The 20102-nt window shown below is 40.9% G+C and overlaps 1 protein-coding gene across 1 annotated transcript in view; it reads left to right on the forward strand.

The window, feature by feature from the left end:
* Window positions 1-7520, forward strand: part of LOC106586322 (ly6/PLAUR domain-containing protein 6B) — a 55192-nt gene extending 47672 nt beyond the window's left edge. The window contains exons 2-5 of the mRNA XM_014173495.3: window positions 671-811; window positions 959-1057; window positions 6228-6358; window positions 6529-7520. Coding sequence (XP_014028970.1) covers window positions 688-811; window positions 959-1057; window positions 6228-6358; window positions 6529-6726 — 552 coding nt within the window. The 5' untranslated portion in view covers window positions 671-687 and the 3' untranslated portion in view covers window positions 6727-7520. The remainder of the gene's footprint in view (window positions 1-670; window positions 812-958; window positions 1058-6227; window positions 6359-6528) is intronic.
* Window positions 7521-20102: the final 12582 nt, after the last annotated feature.

Genomic DNA, 20102 nt, shown 5'->3' on the forward strand with positions numbered 1-20102 from the left:
TGACAAGATCCTCCCGTGTAGTTCTGGGCTGATTCCTCACCGTTCTCATGATCATTGCAACTCCACGAGGTGAGATCTTGCATGGAGCCCCAGGCCGAGGGAGACAGTTCTTTTGTGTTTCTTCCATTTGCGAATAATCGCACCAACTGTTGTCACCTTCTCACCAAGCTGCTTGGCGATGGTCTTGTAGAACATTTCAGCCTTGTGTAGGTCTACAATCTTGTCCCTGACATCCTTGGAGAGCTCTTTGGTCTTGGCCATGGTGGAGAGTTTGGAATCTGATTGATTGATTGATTGCTTCTGTGGACAGGTGTCTTTTAAACAGGTAACAAACTGAGATTAGGAGCACTCCCTTTAAGAGTGTGCTCCTAATCTCAGCTCGTTACCTGTATAAAAGACACCTGGGAGCCAGAAATCTTTCTGATTGAGAGGAGGTCAAATACTTATTTCCCTCATTAAAATGCAAATCAATTTATAACATTTTTGACATGCGTTTTTCTGGATTTTTTTGTTGTTATTCTGTCTCTCACTGTTCAAATAAACCTACCATTAAAATTATAGACTGATCATTTCTTTGTCAGTGGGCAAACATACAAAATCAGCCGGGGATCAAATACTTTTTTCCCTCACTGTATGTCCATTCCTGATTCTTTCTGTTGCTGTGGTTCAGGTTGCTGATAGACTGTGATGATGTCATTCTCCATGGCCCTGCACCTCACAGCTGCTATCCAACTCCTGGCGCTGGTGGCCATATGTGACCAGGTTACAGCTGATCGCATCAACTTCTACAACGTCAAACCACCTGTGGAAGGTACGTTCTGCTTACTCGTTGAAATGATGTCATGTCTTCAACAATGTCGTCAACTTTTTATACTTGAATCCATCAAAACAAAAGTTTGAACAGAAGCAATGTGAGTGAAAACACAGATTCACACACAGTGGGGGAATGTCTTTACAGCCACTCCATTCCCTAAGAGCTTCAAGTGCTTCACCTGCGAGCAAGCTGCAGACAACTACAACTGTAACCGCTGGGCTGAGGACAAGTGGTGTCCACAGAGTGAGTAGTGCTCTCTGTTGTTTCACACAGATACTGTTAGATATTAGTGTTTCTCATTGGCATGACTAATAGGGTTAACCAGTACTTAATAATCATTGTTATTGTTGCTGTTACACTGTTTTAATACCTTATGATTATGCTGTTATAGCCAGTGCTTGAAAGAGGCGCAGGAGCAGTCATTTTTCAAGTCGGTCCATTAGACTACGTTCACAGAAATTCCCAAATGACATTATGCTATAGAAACCTCTGATTATTCACTGTTAAGGGAACATACACATTTTGATTTCATGACTTCCATGACTTCTCTGTGACTTTTAACCAAATTTACATGACCAATAATTGGTGGCATCTCTATGTAGCAGAGTTTCTGTTAGCCGGTAATAAAAGAAAAGCCGATTTAAATAAAAATTGGCTCCGGCCAATTGTCCAGGAGGAGAAAAACAATTGAATTGGCACGTAGGTATATTTGTTATGTTTCTTATTTATCACATGCACGGCATACAGATACAGAGCCTTTTAGTGGAAAATCTGTCAGACAGAACTTTTATAAGCCCAATCATTGCGCAACAGTTCTAAGTGCAATCCTGTGTTAAAAATAGATTTTGGGCCATGATTAAAAATAGCAAGTATTTTTATTTCTCAACTGTTAATTCATGCGCGCTTGAAGGCAGGCTTCATCAGACCGTCACACATCTTTGCAATTAGCTGGAGGCAGTATCCATTTTGAAAACATAAAGCTACTTAATTGTTTGAAACCTGAACATTTTACGACATACATTTTACCCTGCTTCAAAGTATCCTAGGCAAAATCCTACCATATTCGTAGAGGCAATTATTTTATACATGCCATGAAACCAGTAGCCTATTTCTCTCATGTTCTATTGGTTTTCAACTTTATTTCATTGTCCGGTAGCCAAATTAACATTTGAGCGTAGCCTACTGCCTTGTGCGCATTGCTGAACTAATAATGTTAAGAAATAATAGTTTATCAACATTTTAAGCTAAATGCTCTGATCTTTTGCATCAGATACAGTTGAACTCGGAAGTTTACATACACTTAGGTTGGAGTCATTAAAACTCGTTTTTCAACCACTCCACAAATTTCTTGTTAACAAACTATAGATTTGGAAAGTCAGTTAGGATATCTAGTAATTTTTCCAACAATTGTTTACAGAGAGATTATTTCACTTACAATTCACTTTATCACAATTCCAGTGGGTCAGAAGTTTACATACACTAAGTTGACTGTGTCTTTAAACAACTTGGAAAATTCCAGAAAATGATGTCATGGCTTTAGAAGCTTCTGATAGGCTAATTGACATAATTTGAGTCAATTGGAGGTGTAATATTAGCAAAAATGTATAACCTGTATTTGGTTTGTCATTATGGGGTGTTGTGTGTAGATTGATGAGGGGGAAAAAACGATTTCATCAATTTTAGAATAAGCTGTAACGTAACAAAATGTGGAAACAGTTAAGGGGTCTGAATACTTTCCAAAGGCACTGTATATTTATGTGTATATAACAGTACCAGTCAAAAATTGGACACAGCTACTCATTCAAGGATTTTTCTTTATATTGACAATTTTATACGTTGTATAATAATAGTGAAGACATCAAACCTATTAAATAAACACATAGGGAATGATTTTGTAACCAAAAAAGTGTTAAAACAATTCCAAATCTATTTTACATTGACAGTTTTGCACACACTTGGCATTCTCTCAACCAACTTCACCTGGAATGCTTTTCCAACAGTTTGAAGGAGTTCCCACATGCTGAGCACTTGTTGGATGCTTTTCCTTTACTCTGCAGTCCAACTCATCCCAAACCATCTCAATTGGGTTGGGGTTGGGTGATTGTGGAGGCCAGGTCATCTGATGCAGTACTCCATCACTCTCCTTGGTCAAATAGCCCTTACACAGCCTGGAGGTGTGTTGGGTCATTGTCCTGTTCCAAAACAATTGATAGTCCCACTAAGTGCAAACCAGTTGGGATGGCGTATCGCTGCAGAATGCTGTGGTAGCCATGCTGGTTAAGTGTGCCTTGAATTCTAAATACATCACAGACAATATCACCAGCAAAGCACCCCCACACCATCACACCTCCTCCATGCTTCACAGTGGGAACCACACATGCGGAGATCATCCGTTCACCTGCGTCTCACAAAGGCCCAGCGGTTGGAACCAAAAATCTTAAATTTGGACTCATCAGACCAAAGGAAAGATTTCCACCGGTCTAATGTCCATTGCTCGTGTTTCTTGGCCCAAGCCAGTCTCTTCTTCATATTGGTGTCCTATAGTAGTGGTTTCTTTGCAGGAATTCGACCATGAAGGCCTGATTCGCGCAGTCTCCTCTGAACAGTTGTTGTTGATATGTGTCTGTTACTTGAACTCTGTGAAGCATTTATTTGGGCTGCAATCTGAGGCTGGTAACTCTAATGAACTTATCCTTTGCAGCATAGGTAACTCTGGGTCTTCCTTTCCTGTGGCGGTCCTCATGAGAGCCAGTTTCATCATAGAGCTTGATGGTGTTTGCAACTGCAATTTAGGACATTTTTAAAGTTCTTGAAATTTTCCAAATTGACTGACCTTCATGTCTTAACGTAATGATAGGCTGTCGTTTCGCTTTGCTTATTTGAGCTGTTCTTGCCATAATATGGACTTGGTCTTTTACCAAATAGGGTTATCTTCTGTATACCACCCCTACATTGTCAGAACACAACTGATTGGCTCAAACGCATTAAGAAGGAAAGAAATTCCACAAATTTACTTTTAACAAGGCACACCTGTTAATTGAAATGCATTCCAGGTGACTACGTCATGAAGCTGGTTGAGAGAATGCCAAGAGTGTGCAAAGCTGTCATCAAGGCAAAGGGTGGCTACTTTGAAGAATCTCACATATAAAATATATTTGGATTTGTTTAACACTTTTTTCGTTACTACATGATTCCATATGTGTTATTTCATAGTTTTGATGTCTTCACTATTATTTTACAATGTGTATATCTTTATATATTTACCAACAAATATGTGGGATTGGAAATGATGCAGACGATTACATTGCAATCTATCTGCAATATTAAAGCTGATCTACCCCCTAATTATTTACATTTTTAAATAATCTGAATGGAGAAGACAGGAAGAAAGCGCATGGCATTATCTAATTGTCATATTTTGCTGATGATTATTGGCATTTTTACAATTTAACAAAGATATTGAAAAAATATATACATAATAATAATTATAATGACATTTGTCGGATATAGGCCTAAATGTCTAGAGGGGAATCCCAACCGTGTCATTTTTTTTCTCAACGGTGCTGGTGGAAAGGCGACAGAGTCAACGACGTTAATGCTTATAGCTAAATAGTTATCTAGCGAGATAACTAGCCATACTACAAGCTATGTTTTGAATTGGCTATATAAACTCAGCAAAAAAAAAAAAGAACCGTCCCTTTTTCAGGACCCTGTCTTTCAAAGACAATTCATAAAAATCCAAATAACTTCACAGATCTTAATTGTAAAGGGTTTAAACACTGTTTCCCATGCTTGTTCAATGAAACATAAACAATTAATGAACATGCATCTATGGAACGGTCGTAAGACAGATTACAGACGGTAGGCAATTAAAGTCACAGTTATGGCTGAGAGAGGCTGGGCTGAGGGCTTGTAGGCCTGTTGTAAGGCAGGTCCTCACCAGACATCACTGACAACAACGTCACCTATAGGCACAAACCCACCGTCGCTGGACCAGACATGACTGGCAAAAAGTGCTCTTCACTGACGAGTCGCTGTTTTGTCTCACAAGGGGTGATGGTCGGATTCACGTTTATCGTCGAAGGAATTAGCATTACACTGAGGCCTGTACTCTGGAGCGGGATCGATTTGGAGGTGCAGGGTCCGTCATGGTCTGGGGCGGTGTGTCACAGCATCATCGGACTGAGCTTGTTGTCATTGCAGGCAATCTCCACGCTGTGCGTTACAGGGACGACATCCTCCTCCCTCATGTGGTACCCTTCCTGCAGGCTCATCTTGACATGACCCTCCAGCATGACAATGCCACCAGCCGTACTGCTCGTTCTGTGTGTGACTTCCTGCAAGACAGGAATATCAGTGTTCTGCCATGTCCAGTGAAGAGCCCAGATCTCAATCCCATTGAGCACGTCTGGGTCCTGTTGGATCGGAGGGTGAGGGCTAGGGTCATTCCCCCCAGAAATGTCAGAGAACTTGCAGGTGCCTTGGTGGAAGAGTGGGGTAACATCTCACAGCAAGAACTGGCAAATCTAGTGCAGTCCATGGGGAGGAGATGCACTGCAGTACTTAATGCAGCTGGTGGCCACACCAGATACTGACTGTTACTGTTACTTTTAATTTTGACCACCCCCCCCCTTTGTTCAGGGACACATTATTCCATTTCAGTTAGTCACATGTTTGTGGAACTTGTTCAGTTTATGTCTCAGTTGTTGAATCTTGTTATGTTCATACAAATATTTACACATGTTAAGTTTGCTGAAAATGAACGCAGTTGACAGTGACGTTTCTTTTTTTGCTGAGTTTAGTCTAGTCTCTCATTATTTTATAGTCTACCTGCTGCTGAAATATCTCTCTCATCGGGCAACTGCCCACTTGCACTAGCACACACACAGATGATTCACAGCACACACACAGAGACGCGCTAAAGGGAGACCTAATTCTAATCATGGCTGATATGTAGATGTTTTTATTTATTTAAAAAGGGAAACACAATATTAAAATTCCACGACTTTTCCAGGATTGTCATGACCGTACGAACCCTTATTTGACAACTTGTAACAGTGCATCCTGCGCATTCAGGCTGGCGTATTCTCAATCTGCGCATTCTCAAACTCTAACAGTCTACTGGCATGTATACACCGGATTCACAGACTAGCAGCAAATAAACTTGAACAAAGCGGAATCAGGATATGAATGCCCACTCCCCATTGCTATTCAATGCAGATCCCGCTTTCATTCTGCTTTGATCAACCTTTTTTTGACTCAGTGTCTGAATCTGGGCCGTGATAGGCCACTTTGTTTTATAGCAAAGCCGGTATGCAGTTCCCCAAAAACATGGCGCTCCGGACAGCTCCGGCCCGTGTCAAGCCAGCTAACCAGTTGAGTAATGTATATTTCTTTGTTATGCTTTCCTCAGATACACAGTTCTGTATGACAGTCCACCACTTCACCAGTCATGGCAAGACCAAGTTTGTGACCAAAAAGTGTGCTGCCAGGGAGGTGTGTCACGCTTCAGGCTGTAGACATCACAGGGACATGGGTCACACAGTAAGTCCATACACCAAAACCCATCCACAATAACCCACCATCATCTGTCTACTCAGGAATTTGTAGAATCAGCTGAAAAGTATTTGCCATTACTGCTGCCCTTGTGTTTTCATTTTGTTGTCGCTCACTCCTCCGCTCTCTCCCTCTCTCTCTCTCTCTCCCTTTTGTAGGAGTGTGTGTCGTGCTGTGAGGGTATGATCTGCAACGTGGAGGTCCCCACCAACCACACCAATGCTGTGTTTGCCATGAGGCAGCAGGCCTACAGCTCAGCCCCACCCCAGGCCCCTGTGAGGACAGCGTGGGGTCGCTGCTGGATGACATTACTCACCACCCTGGGCCTGGGGTTGACCAGACTGGTCCTACTGTGACACTGCTGTCCCTCAGAGCATGTCCCTATAAAGGGGACCAGACTATACCAGACCAGCATGTTCCTCTGAACATGGAGGATGTGTGGTGGTAATCTGTGTTAAAGATGTCACATAGATCAATCGAACAATCACGTAGGACTACAGCTGTGTCCTAATGAATGATGCTTGGTTTGATAACATTGGTTGCATCTACATAAGCCAATGGGACTGGAGAAAGTGTCCATGGAATCAATAGAATTGGAGAAAGACCAATGGTCAGTGGATCTATAGAATTGGATGTAGCTTGCTGGCTAGTGGAGTTGGCAAGCAGAGGAGTTAGCCAGAAGGGTTCAAGGAGGATCATGCCCATCATAAGTCTAATGTCCATTACTGATTCAAAGATGGAGGCCCAGTGACCGATCCTTCAACCAGTCCTGGCCAGAACCCCAAACTACTATATGGAGCATGCCGAATGAGAGGCTGGAACCGGGAGACTTTAAATGTTCCACAGAACATTCTCTAGGATTATTCATGGTCCTGGGAATGTTAATCATGTGTTCTCTGTGGGATTCTGCAGCACTGCAGTGCACACATGGACCAGGAATGACTGGACACATAGGCCCATTGGATCAGGGAGAACTTTGGGAGATGATGATAGACATGGAATCTGGCGTAAATGTATTAGTACTTGATCCATAGTATGGCACAAAATGAAAGCCATTTTGCACTTGAATGTTTTGTTAAGAAATATTGTTACTTGTATTTTTTTATAGCATAACTTGTGAATATCCTTAAATAAAATGGAAAGAACTATACTTTTGTAAAGATTTACTTTTCTATATATTTAGCTTTTCTCCACAATATGCCTTAATGACATTACAGTGTTACTTTTACCAGAATGTATTATCTCTTTGCAGAAGTCCCATGTCTGTGGCCATATGACAACATGGTGCTCATCATGACCCTTATGTAGTTCCTAGCATGTGAGACTCATTCACCAAGCTGCGTGCTGGCCCTGTTTCTGCCTCATGTTGTGAAGAGGTCTTATCACATCTGTTCTTTGATCTGGAAATCTCAGAAAAAGATTGAATATGATAATTATTTACATAAATAGTTGCAATGTCTGGTGATGTAATATGCCATAAAACTATCATTGCCATGAAGTTGTGAGAGATTAACGACAAAGGATTTTATGACTTTCCATGTCAGCAACATGAAAAAGTCAACCTTTTTAAAGGTTAACCTTCTTATCGTGTTTTATTGATATTTAATGAATATGTCAAGAAACCATGGAATGTTCTGTTATTTATGGCATATTATACAATGGGTGGGTCTAATCCTGGATGCTGATTGGTTAAAACCGAGTTCCAGCCAGTGTCTAATCCACATGTTACCACCCACTAAGACTACATTGAACTGTTCAATCTCACTGTTCAATCCACCATCGCATCAGCCCAGCCAGGCAATTTATGAACTTGATCTCTACTGTAAAAAGCATCTAGACAGTATCTCCCATTTCTTTTAGACTAGAATTTCGTTTCCAACAGTGGCGGCTTGTATAAAACGTGCTGTCTGTCTCTCAGACATCTGTAACGTTGTTTCAATATGGAAATTCGATCTCCAACTGTTTCATAGTAATGAAAGTGCCGGGAAGAGATGGACAGGCAGGCAACTTTTCTCAGCCAGTCGAAATCATGAATCAGCATAATGTTTATGGATACATACAAATACATTTCAATAGAAAAACAGGTCAAACAAAATGAAACACAGCTAGTTTGCTGTTTTTCCAGATTCCGTTTGAAGTGATTGTGTTAGTGTAGTCGTCTAGCTCCTCTGAACTGTGTCCTGGAGTTGTCACTAGTTACCACAGCCACAAAGTAAAATAAACTATTGGAAACAAAAAGCTTTTTGGTCATAATTTAAGGTTAGGGTAAGGCATAAAGTTAGCAGTGTTGTTAAGGCTATGGCTGAGGTTTGGTTTAAAATCGAATTTTAAGAAGAGAAGAAAGAGTGGAAATCGGCAGGGTTTTTGACTTTGTGGCTGTGGTAACTAGTGACAACCGTGTCCTGGCAAGAGATCAAATTGTCTATGCCGGGGAAAATCGTTTATCATTAGCTCATTGTTATGGATGTATCCAAATAAATGTCACTAGAAAACAGCTTAAACAAATGCAAATGCAGTTCATTTCTGTTATTCTGGCTGCACTGTTTGATGTGACTGTATTAGTGGAAGTTGGCTAGCTAGCAAGCAAGGGATAAGAACGTTTGCCAGACAGCATGGCGATGGAACATTTAGAACGAACGACTGGCTCGCGTCCATAGATATCGAACAAAAATACTAAAGTACTGTGTCTCTGGCAACCTAACCGACAGAATGAACGGCCAGCCGGCTAGGGTAGCAACCCTAGATTTGTGTTAGTGCTATATTTTGTGGAAGCATGAAATAGTATGAATATATTCATACAAATTATGTTTTTATGAAAATATGTCAATCATTATTTGAATATGTTGGTAACCCGTTGTATAAAAGGGATAATGCCCTCGAAGCCGATGTTTGGAGGATATATTGGCACGGTTTGCTAACAACAAGCACCGGCTTCTTGGGCATTATCACTTAATAACTTTTCCTATGAATTGCCATACTAACAACAAGCACCGGCTTCTTGGGCATTATCACTTAATAACTTTTCCTATGAATTGCCATACAATGTTTGTTCCTTTATTTCTCAGCGCTTGGTGACCATTTAAATGGTAAACTCTGAAATGTTTCAAACTAACGCAATTAGTTATCGTAAAGGGCAGTTCACATTTGCGGAATCTCCACCTTACAGGGTTCATATTGTACACTTACTAATATCCTAATGGTCAGAGAGGTAATCTGTATTTGCTGTGATAGTGTTAATGGGAGCTCGGGGGTCATTATCAGAAGCTCTTCTGTTTGCCTTCTTTTCTCAGGAGTGTGTTTTAAGAAAGCCACTCAGCTTGCAGCCTGATGCATGATAGATTAGCATGGTTGGTTGTGATGGATCAGTCCGTCTCTCGTCAGAGCTACCATAACACCCCTATCCAGTGAGAGTATAGCCAGTAGGGGCCTCACCTGCACCTAGCCCTTGGGTGCATCATGAAGGAGGGTGTTGAAGGGACTGTCAAAACAGACATTCACTTCCTGAAATTAGGCCCTCATTTCTGCCTTGTCATGTGTTTTAAAAAAAAAACAGACTATTACAGAGAAGCATGCTCTAAAAACAGTACAGGTCATCTAGAACAGTCAGGGTGTGTGTGTGCGCAAGGGCGCACGATACGTTGGGGGATGGGTTTCCATTGTCTAAGACCAGTGAAAGTGTGTGTCTGGCTGTTTTGGCTTCACAGAAGAGGCCTCACTGGACAGCCGTTGACTTGGGGCTGTGTGTGTGTGTGTGTGTGTGTGTGTGTGTGCGCACGCTGTTTGCTCTGGCCGCTGCTCGCTTTGTTCTGGCTTTATTAGGCATGGAGCTGCAGCCTGTCACTTTCCACCCTCTCTGGAGTCATCGGTCTCACAAAGACCCAGTGACGCTCTCGAGCCACCCCACATACCCCCCTCAGATTGGCCCCCGATGGCTGCTTTGTGTCTCAGCCGTTTACTGTCAGTGGTTGGAGCAGATTGCAAAATGTATTGCTGGCTCAGATTAAAAACACTTGCTTGATCAAGACATTCTGATGCACTGGAATACATCTTAACTAAATGCTATTGATAGATATGTTAGGTCCACAGGATACAATTCTGTGACTGTATGGGATTAATACTGGATGAAGTTGCATTGTAATGCTTCACATGGACCACATTTAGCCCCTGCTTTACTATGCCATAACAATTGTCTTTATGCAATCTTCTATTGAATTAAACTTAATCCGATTATGACATTATCCACCACTGAAGCACAGTATTAGATTATATGTCACTTTTAAGTTATTAAAAATAAATTGATGGATTGAAAATAGAAAACCATTAGTTTAGTATTGGGACTTATGACTTCTATCAATAGGCACATTTGAAGTGGTCTGGGCAGTTAGGGAACCAAACCACATCTATAACTGAGTTAGGCCAATCCCATAATGCTTCTGTAATGAAATGGTTGAGCCAAGACTCCAATGATCAACTAAGTACGGTCAAGACTTTCTGCTATGCTTGGTTGACCAGCAGTATGCATGCCAATCATATTCACCTCTTGTTTTCTTTCTTTCTCTCTCTCTCTCTCTCTCTCTCTCTCTCTCTCTCTCTCTCTCTCTCTCCTCTCTCTCTCTCATTCCTTCGCTCTCAACTGTATACTCTTCCTCTGATGTTGCAGGTAGGCCTCTAAAAGGGGATATCACTTACCTCTTTCTCATGTTTAATAGCAAATCTGACCATTTCCCCTCTGAACAATTTTTGTTTCCTCCCCAGGCCCCTAGTTGTTCTTCTCTTACAGTCACAGTATTGGTTGGTGGTGGGTTTTGGTTACCTAACATGATTCTTTGTCCGGGTATGTTTACACGGCGACGGCCAATCGGGGATTAACATTCCAATGTGAGGGCAGAGTTCACAATGCTAATTGGCTGACAGTATTTCAGAGGGAGAAATCCCAGCACTTTATTCTGCTATGGGGATCTTAGCCCCTTGATACAAGGTTAAGCTGAGTCTCAAAGGCCTGGCCAAACCCCAGTCAGACTCTTACCAAAGGAGAGACAGGAACTCTAATGACTCAAAGGAAAGGGTCTGCTGATAGATCGAGACGGTGTGGCTGGCTAGTTTTTTCAACTAAGGAGATTAGTGTTGAAAGTAAATTAAATAAGTTATATAAAACTGTACTCTTTTGTTTTTCTTGCTGACTCTGGACAAATCTTTCCATTTCATAGGTTACATGTTCTAAGAAGAACCCTTTGAGTAGACTATATCAACTTCAAATTGTCTGTGCAGCCTGGGAGATTCGGATCGCCAGACTAGTTTCAAGTAAAACTGGGCCAGTAGTATTCTAATATTCCATCCTAGTACCCTTGGAATGTATTCAGCATAGTAATTGTGCCGGGAGGGTCAATTCTCTTTCAACCCAGTCTTTTTAAATCATTCAATGTTTGATCAGGGTGTGTGGATGGGGACATCCCCAGGTCAAACTATTACTGTCTCCTCAATCCTAAAAATGTCTCAAGTTATACTGTATGTCTCAGATACAAATGTTGACAGGTTACACACACCTTTTGACTATACTATGTGTCCCGTTGTATACCATGGCATTGTTGAATACTCATTTCTGATTAGCTTGAAGGGACTTCTAGAGCGTGCGTTATTTTCCTATAACGCACTGTACAGTAAGTATATCAGCACGGTAGAATTAAATGGCTATAGTTCTTACTTGTTATATGTTTGAGCTGCTTTTGAAAGCAAAAGTCAAATTAAAAACATTATTGGCGTTGTTGAGTACGATTTTCATAATATCAAGCTAGGACTGATGGTTTAATTAGCTAAACTAGCAAGTCTGTTTGTTTGGTTACCAAGGCAACTACTGTTGCTATCTAGTAAACTTGCTAGCTACTTCAGTGGATGGTGAACAGATTTCTACCGGCAAATGAACACATTTCTAGTGGTAAATGTGTTAAATTATATCCATGGTGTAAAAGGGATTAATCAACTCAGGGCTTTATATGTTTTCTGGAAAATAATGCAACTCAGTGGAAGGTTAGTTCCACTCCAAGTCTTTCATTATTTTCCAGAGAACGCATAGCCTCTCATTGATTATCCCTTACAGTTGAAGTCAGAAGTTTACATACACTTAGGTTGGAGTCATTAAAACTCGTTTTTCAACCACTTCACAAATTTCTTGTTAACAAACTATAGTTTTGGCAAGCGGGTTAGGACATCTACTGTGTGCACGACACAAGTCATTTTTTCGAATATTGTTTCCTGCTAGATTATTTCACTTATAATTCACTGTATCACAATTCCAGTGGGTCAGAAGTTTACATACACTAACTTGACTGTGCCTTTAAACAGCTTGGAAAAATCCAGAAAATGATGTCATGGCTTTAGAATCTTCTGATAGGCAAATTGACATTGTTTGAGTCAATTGGAGGTGTACCTGTGGATGTATTTCAAGGCCTACCTTCAAACGTAGTGCCTCTTTGCTTGACATCATGGGAAAATCAAAAGAAATCAGCCAAGACCTCAAAATAACATTTGTAGACCTCCACAAGTCTGCTTCATCCTTGAGAGCAATTTCCAAACACCTGAAGGTGCCACGTTCATCTGTACAAACAATAGTACGCAAGTATAAACACCATGGGGCCACGCAGCCGTCATACCGCTCAGGAAGGAGACGCGTTCTGTCTCCTAGAGATGAACGCACTTTGGTGCGAAAAGTGCAAATCAATCCCTGAACAAGATGCTGGAGGAAACGGGTACAAAAGTATCTATATCCACAGTAAAATGAGTCCTATATTGACATAACCTGAAAGGCCGCTCAGCAGGGAAGAAGCCACTGCTCCAAACCCGCCATAAAAAAGCGACTACAGTTTGCAACTGCACATGGGGACAAAGATCGTACTTTTTGGAGAAATGCCCTCTGGTCTGATGAAACAAAAATAGAACTGTTTGACCATCGTTATGTTTGGAGGAAAAAGGGGGAGGCTTGCAAGCCGAAGAACATCATCCCAGCCGTGAAGCACGGGGGTGGCAGCATTATGTTGTGGGGGTGCTTTGCTGGTGCACTTCACAAAATAGATGGCATCATGAGGTAGGAAAATTATATGGATATATTGAAGCAACATCTCAAGACATCAGTCAGGAAGTTAAAGCTTGGTCGCAAATGGGTCTTCCAAATGGACAATGACCTCAAGCATACTTCCAAAGTTGTGGCAAAATGGCTTAAGGACAACAAAGTTGTTAGGTATGCGTAAATGGCTGTAAGGGAATCAGGCGCAGGAGAGCAGATATTGGGTAGCAAACGGAGCCTTTTATTTGGCGAACCAAAAACACACGGCACAACTAACACGAAATACAACACGGGTTGACATAACCCAGCGCAACCAGCCTAACATGCGCATACATGAAACAATAAACAGTTCCACACAAAGACATGGGGGGAACAGAGGGTTAAATACACAACAAGTGATTGAGGGGATTGAAACCAGGTGTGAGGAAAACAAGACAAAACAAATGGAAAATGATAAGTGGATTGATGATGGCTAGAAGACCGGCGACGCCGAGCACCGCCCGAACAAGGAGAGGACCCGACTTTGGCTGAAGTCGTGACAAAAGTCAAGGTATTGGAGTGGCCATCACAAAGCCCTGACCTCAATCCCATAGAACATTTGTGGGCAGAATTGAAAAAGTGTGTGCGAGCAAGGAGGCCTACAAACCTGACTCAGTTACACCATCTGTGTCAGGAGGAATGGGCCAGAATTCACCCAACTTGTTGTGGGAAGCTTGTGGAAGGCAACCCAAAACGTTTGACCCAAGTTAAACAATTTAAAGGCAATGCTTCCAAATACTAATTGAGTGTATGTAAACTTCTGACCCACTGGGAATGTGATGAAATAAATCTTTCTCTCTACTATTATTCTGACATTTCACATTCTTAAAATAAATTAGTGATCCTAACTGACCTAAAACAGGGAATTTTTTGTTGGATTAAATGTCAGGAATTGTAAAAAAAAACAAAAACAGTTTAAATGTATTTGGCTAAGGAGTATATAAACTTCCGACTTCAACTGTACATATTCTGGTGCGACTCAGTTTACTACTCTGCACTAATATAAATGTGTACGTGAAGTATATGTAAGATTTCCTATGAAATGTCCTATGATTTCCCATAGCTCAAGTACAGTGAAATGGTTTGTATAATGTAGCTGTTATGCTCAATGATTCATGTACAGTAACATGGGAAGAATTGAAACCTTTGGCTCCCACAATGTTGTCATTGGTGAGGGTTAGGGTTAGCTCTCAACATCAGTTATACTGATTGGCTAGGCTGGCATGTTTAATCTGGTTCTACAGGTCCTCTCATCATGTGTCACCAGCCTCATAAACCTGCCAGCCGTCGACACATGTTATCTGGGTTAGTCATTATGCCATCTCAGATCTGAAGCCCAGGGAGGTCCAGCAGAGAGGGTCGCGGCCCTCCAGACCACCCCAAAGACACCCCTTCATGTCTGGGGTGGTAACGGCAGGTCAGGCCCTAGCCTTGGAGTAGGAGTGGAGGACCTCCTCCCATGTAGTGTAGTGAAAACACTGAACTCAAGGCTCCTCAGGGCTGCCCTGTGATCTGCTTTCCACATCCCATTACTCAGTCACAGCAGGAGAGGCCCTGTGATGCCAAAGAACCTGCTTAGATCTAACACCTCCTGTTTACACAAGACTAGTTATGCTACTAGGGCTCCATTCGGAACTGGATAGGTGGCTGTTGCTGTAGGTGTGAAAAGAGAGAAGGTAGCATCTCCTCCACAGTTCACAGGCATCTCTTTCTCTCTTCAAAGAGATTGTTGGTGAAGTCTGGTCCTGGATATCCAGAACTTCTGCTATACTAATAAGGGCGGCTTCTGAAGACTTGACTGAGATAAAGGTTAAAACGGGAGGAGTTGATGCTTTTATTTTATTTTATTTATTTCACCTTTACTTAACCAGGTAGGCAAGTTGAGAACAAGTTCTCATTTACAACTGCGACCTGGCCAAGATAAAGCAAAGCAGTGTGACACAGACAACAACACAGAGTTACACATGGAGCAAACAAACAAGCCAATAACACAATAAACAAGTCAATGACACAGTAGAAAAAAGAAAGTCTTTAATATACAGTGTGTGCAAAAGGCATGAGGAGGTAGGCAATAAATAGGCCATAGGAGCGAATAATTACAATTTAGCAGATTAACACTGGAGTGATAAACGAGCATATGATGATGTGCAAGTAGAGATACTGCTGTGTAAAAAGCGCAGAAAAGTAAATCAAATAAAAACAGTAAGGGGATGAGGTAGGTAGATAGGGTGGGCAATGTACAGATGGGCTATGTACAGCTGCAGCGATCGGTTAGCTGCTCAGATAGCTGATGTTTAAAGTTGGTGAGGGAAATAAAAGGAAGGTGGGAAAGTGAGAAACGAGAAAAGATTCGTTGCTATCAGCTTTCCTGAATGCTCTATTGCAGATGGTCTTGGCAGTCCATCTTTTATAAAAGGTATGAATGACTTCCGAACGTGGCCAGTATATTTTTTTTAAAGAAACAGTTGTTGATGGATAGATCATATCCTGAGGCTTTATAATTGTTCTTATTTTCCTCATAGTATCCCATCAAAGCCAACCCTTTAATTCAGCCTTAATTGGCTCATGGACTGTTTACTCCAACCTCTTCATCTCAGTGCGTGTTGTACGGACCCTTTTAAATCTAATGCACAGTTGACGGGAATGTCCAGGTACAGTAACTAAGACCCTGCAGGGGGCAACTCCTCAACATCATCTTAGCACTTTAAGATGAGATGCTGTCAAGCCTCGACAGAGCATAAGCTGAAACCCATCAGAGCAATTCATTGAAGACCTGTATTTAGTCTCTCAGGTTGACTGAGCTGAGAAGATATGTCCAATTATCAACAGTCAGAGAGGTTGGTTAGGTCTTGTGCTTATGGATCTAACATCAAAGATGTCTATCTTCTCACCAGTTGTTTTCCGCTTCTTGACCTCGGGAAGTTCGCGGAATATTCTCTTAATTCAATCAAATTAGTTTTCTGTTATCATCAGCCTCAATATGTATAAATTATTATTTTTCTGTGGACAAACATCAACAAACATAGCATAAGACAGAGGTTCTGTTTAAGTCACTATCTTTCTGTCTCTGTTTTGGGATGTGTCCTTTGATGTCCATGGACAGGGCGTAGGGTGGCCACGGACTAAGCTCCCCCTGTAGGGACCACAGCATGGCATGACCCTGCCTCTGATCCAGGTCACAAGACAGGTGGATCCTACCATTCACAGTTTGGAGAGGGTGACTTGTTAAGGCTCTTTAGATCTTCAGGGTGTTTGAAGTAAAGGTGCTCTATTACACAGATGTAAATGTCTGGAATCTCTATATACAGACTAGATTGTTGATAACTGTTGCCTAAAAGATGTACACTAATGATATTTTAGTGGGAACAAAGTAGATTGTTCACTGTGTATTGTAGCAATGCTGTATCAGGACAGGGTCACAAGTCAGAGCAGGTAAGGTAATTTCCATTCAGTCCCCCAAGGGTTGGAGTTTATAAAACATTTGCATTTGTGTTCACAGTAGTCTCTCGTGAGTCGTGACATCGAGTATCGGATTTGGTTTGGGTGCCGAGATTATGATTACAGTAATGTGATTATTTGATTGATCATGCATGGCTATGGTGCATGACAGCAGACGTGTGTCTTTCACTGTTTAGGATATAGATGGTTGCATTTAGTCCCAACATGCTACCCTGTCTGAGGTGTTGACAGAGAAGACCAGGGGTTGTTGGCAGCCTTGTCTCTACAGCTCTGCTCTGATGTGTGGACAAAACACTTACAGACTCGACATGAACATACAGTAATGTGACTGCTCTGGGCTAAAGGCTATTTAGTTGGGTTTAGAAATGCATTAGAATGGTGTGGAAAGCAAACAGAAGATACAGTAAAACTCACTTGTAAGGGCTCTTCAAAGACAATGTCACAAATACATTTTGCAGTCAGAATTTGCTTACTTTATATCCACATGACAAATACCAGAGTTCTGGAGAAAAGGTCAAGTTACAGTTTCAGTTTTCTTTTATCATGAGGCCATTTCCAAAGTGCACTTTAAACAGGCGGATGAGATGGGATGAGCCCAGCTCTAGTGTCCGATCTACTGATAATGGGTGTAATGCCTATATGTAGTCATCCAGGTCTCAAGTCTTTAAGTGGAGGGGTAGAGCTGAGCCCTGGCCTCTGCTCTATGACTGCAGAGTTGATGTTCCCCGCTATATGAATAGGCCTCTGTCTGTAGACGTGTCCTCTTCACTATCCCCATTGTCTCTTCTGATTGACAGGCCTGCCTTTGATAACATTAATGGATGTGATATCCCAGACTGTATTGCAGGCAGCGCAGCGTCCCTGGTCAAGAGGAAGAGGTATCGTCCTATAACTTTACTCAGTTGTTATTTTTCAGAAAAAAATGGAATGAACGAAATATGTCCTAAAACTGTTGGCAGTGGGATGCTTTTTGGATGATTTAATGAATGCAACAAGGCCTAAAAATAGACACAAATAAAATACAACATTAATATGCTTTGATGGTTTTCCTGAGCTTGAGTGTACTGTAAAATCATTGCAGTGGGTTTTCTGTAGGCATTCTGTACACACGATCACAAATGAATCTAGCTATGACATGCCACACTGAGTGATGTAATTAGTCCATAGGATTTGATTCAATTGGTGTGTGTTGCTCTCTCTCTCTCTCTCCACCCCTTCTCTCTTTCATCCTTTTTTTGTGCTAATATGTTAACCTATTTTAATCGCTCACTTTGCCTCCATTCCTCAGGTACCTTGTCTCTTCTCCTTCATACAAATCCCCTTCTCTTCTACCCCTTCTATTCATCTGCTCTCTCTCGCTCTCTCTCTCTCTTTTCTCTTCTTTTATCCTGAAGTTAAATAATCCTTATCTTGGGGCTGGGCTCTCCGCAGTCCTCACTCCACCATTACAGACACCTGATCCTTGGTGAGGAGGTTGTAATTTTGGCAAATTACAGTTTTTTAGATCTTAACTTCAAGTGGAATCCAGTCGTGCTTGAAATACTGTACATGGAACCAATGATCTTTTTACGACAATTGAATTCCATGAATAGGAGGCAATGTCAGGAGGGAAAAACGAGTGATTATGCGTGTGATTAGGAACTCTAACTTTACTTGATTTATGCAGTAAAAATGTGTTCACAAGACATAACTTCATTCAATCAACTCATTTCTAGGTGTTTTTTATTGAGCGCCTCGTTCATGTTAAGCTATTTCCTGTACTAAGATCAAAAAATGATAATGACAAAATTGACAGCTTAATTTGATCAGTGATAGGCTTACATTATGAAAGAAGTGTCTCAATGACATTTGATGTTGGCTACAGCCCTCTATACATTATTTCCTATATTATTCAAACTGTACACTAAACTGTGAAGAGGAATGTGAGGTCACTTGGTTATGAATTTACTTTCAACATGATCTCATGAATTCACTGCTAGCATAACATGTTTAGCATGTGACACATTGTGGTTCCTACATATTAGTTATGTAATATTTGTCCTTTATAAAAGGTTAATAAACAGTTTGGGTTAAAAGACCGTTTCAAAAGCTTTAAGATCTGAATCCCAACCATATCTTATTAACAACAGGGCACTCTTCTTCCATTTCGCAACATTCACAAGACGAAACCCAGCTCTCTACCAAGCTCACAAGAAGTACTCAAGAAGATGATCCCTGCCTCTCTTATGGGATATCTATCTATCTATCTATCTATCTATCTATCTATCTATCTATCTATCTATCTATCTATCTATCTATCTATCTATCTATCTATCTATCTATCTATCTATCTATCTATCTATCTATCTATCTATCTATCTATCTATCTATCTATCTATCTATCTATCTACACTTCACTCAAATAACATAACTTTCATACACAAGCAGTTTCGTTCTTCTGACTCTTACATCCACACAACACAAATAGAACTCAACATCCAGACTTAAAATACAACTGCGGCATAATTATTCTGAAGTGTATCTTTTGGGAGACCATTTTTAATGTGTCCTTGATTTATTTATTTATTTATCAAGAGCAAGCACACTCCCCCTTAGTTTCTGCAAAGGAAGCAGAGATCTAAAATCAGTCCTTAAGTTATGCCCCCATTATGTCACTGTGTTAAATCTGTTATAGTGTCAGTGAGGTGTGCTAGATTTGTACAAGAGATACAGAGAGACAATACACATGTAGGACTACATTTTAGTATTGTAGTTTGCTGTGATTATGTCATTCAACAGTTAACATACACACACACGAAATACGTATACATACTGTGTAATAAGTCATGCATGAATGTTTAGTTTGTTTGCACCCCTAGTAATTAAAGTGTGACCAGTGGAGGGCGTTGATCTGCAAAATAATGAGTCATCAAACGTTTTAGGCTATTCATTATTAAAATAAAGAATATGAACTAAAATTACCGCTATGTAGCCTTAACATTGGAACCACTTCAGAATAGACTCCAGCTATGACGGTGACTTGAAAAATATGGAATATTGATTTTCTGTCTCTAGTTTTAAGGATAAATATTTTAGCATTCAAAGGACAACTGCAATATTATTTCTAATCAAATGGAGGAATAAGAGAAAGGCTAAATGAAAGTGTGGTGTCTGTCCTGTGTTCCTGATTTGAATGTG

The sequence above is a fragment of the Salmo salar genome, chromosome 25 (genome assembly GCF_965601325.2).
Source record: "Salmo salar chromosome 25, fSalSal1, whole genome shotgun sequence".
NCBI lineage: Eukaryota > Metazoa > Chordata > Actinopteri > Salmoniformes > Salmonidae > Salmo > Salmo salar.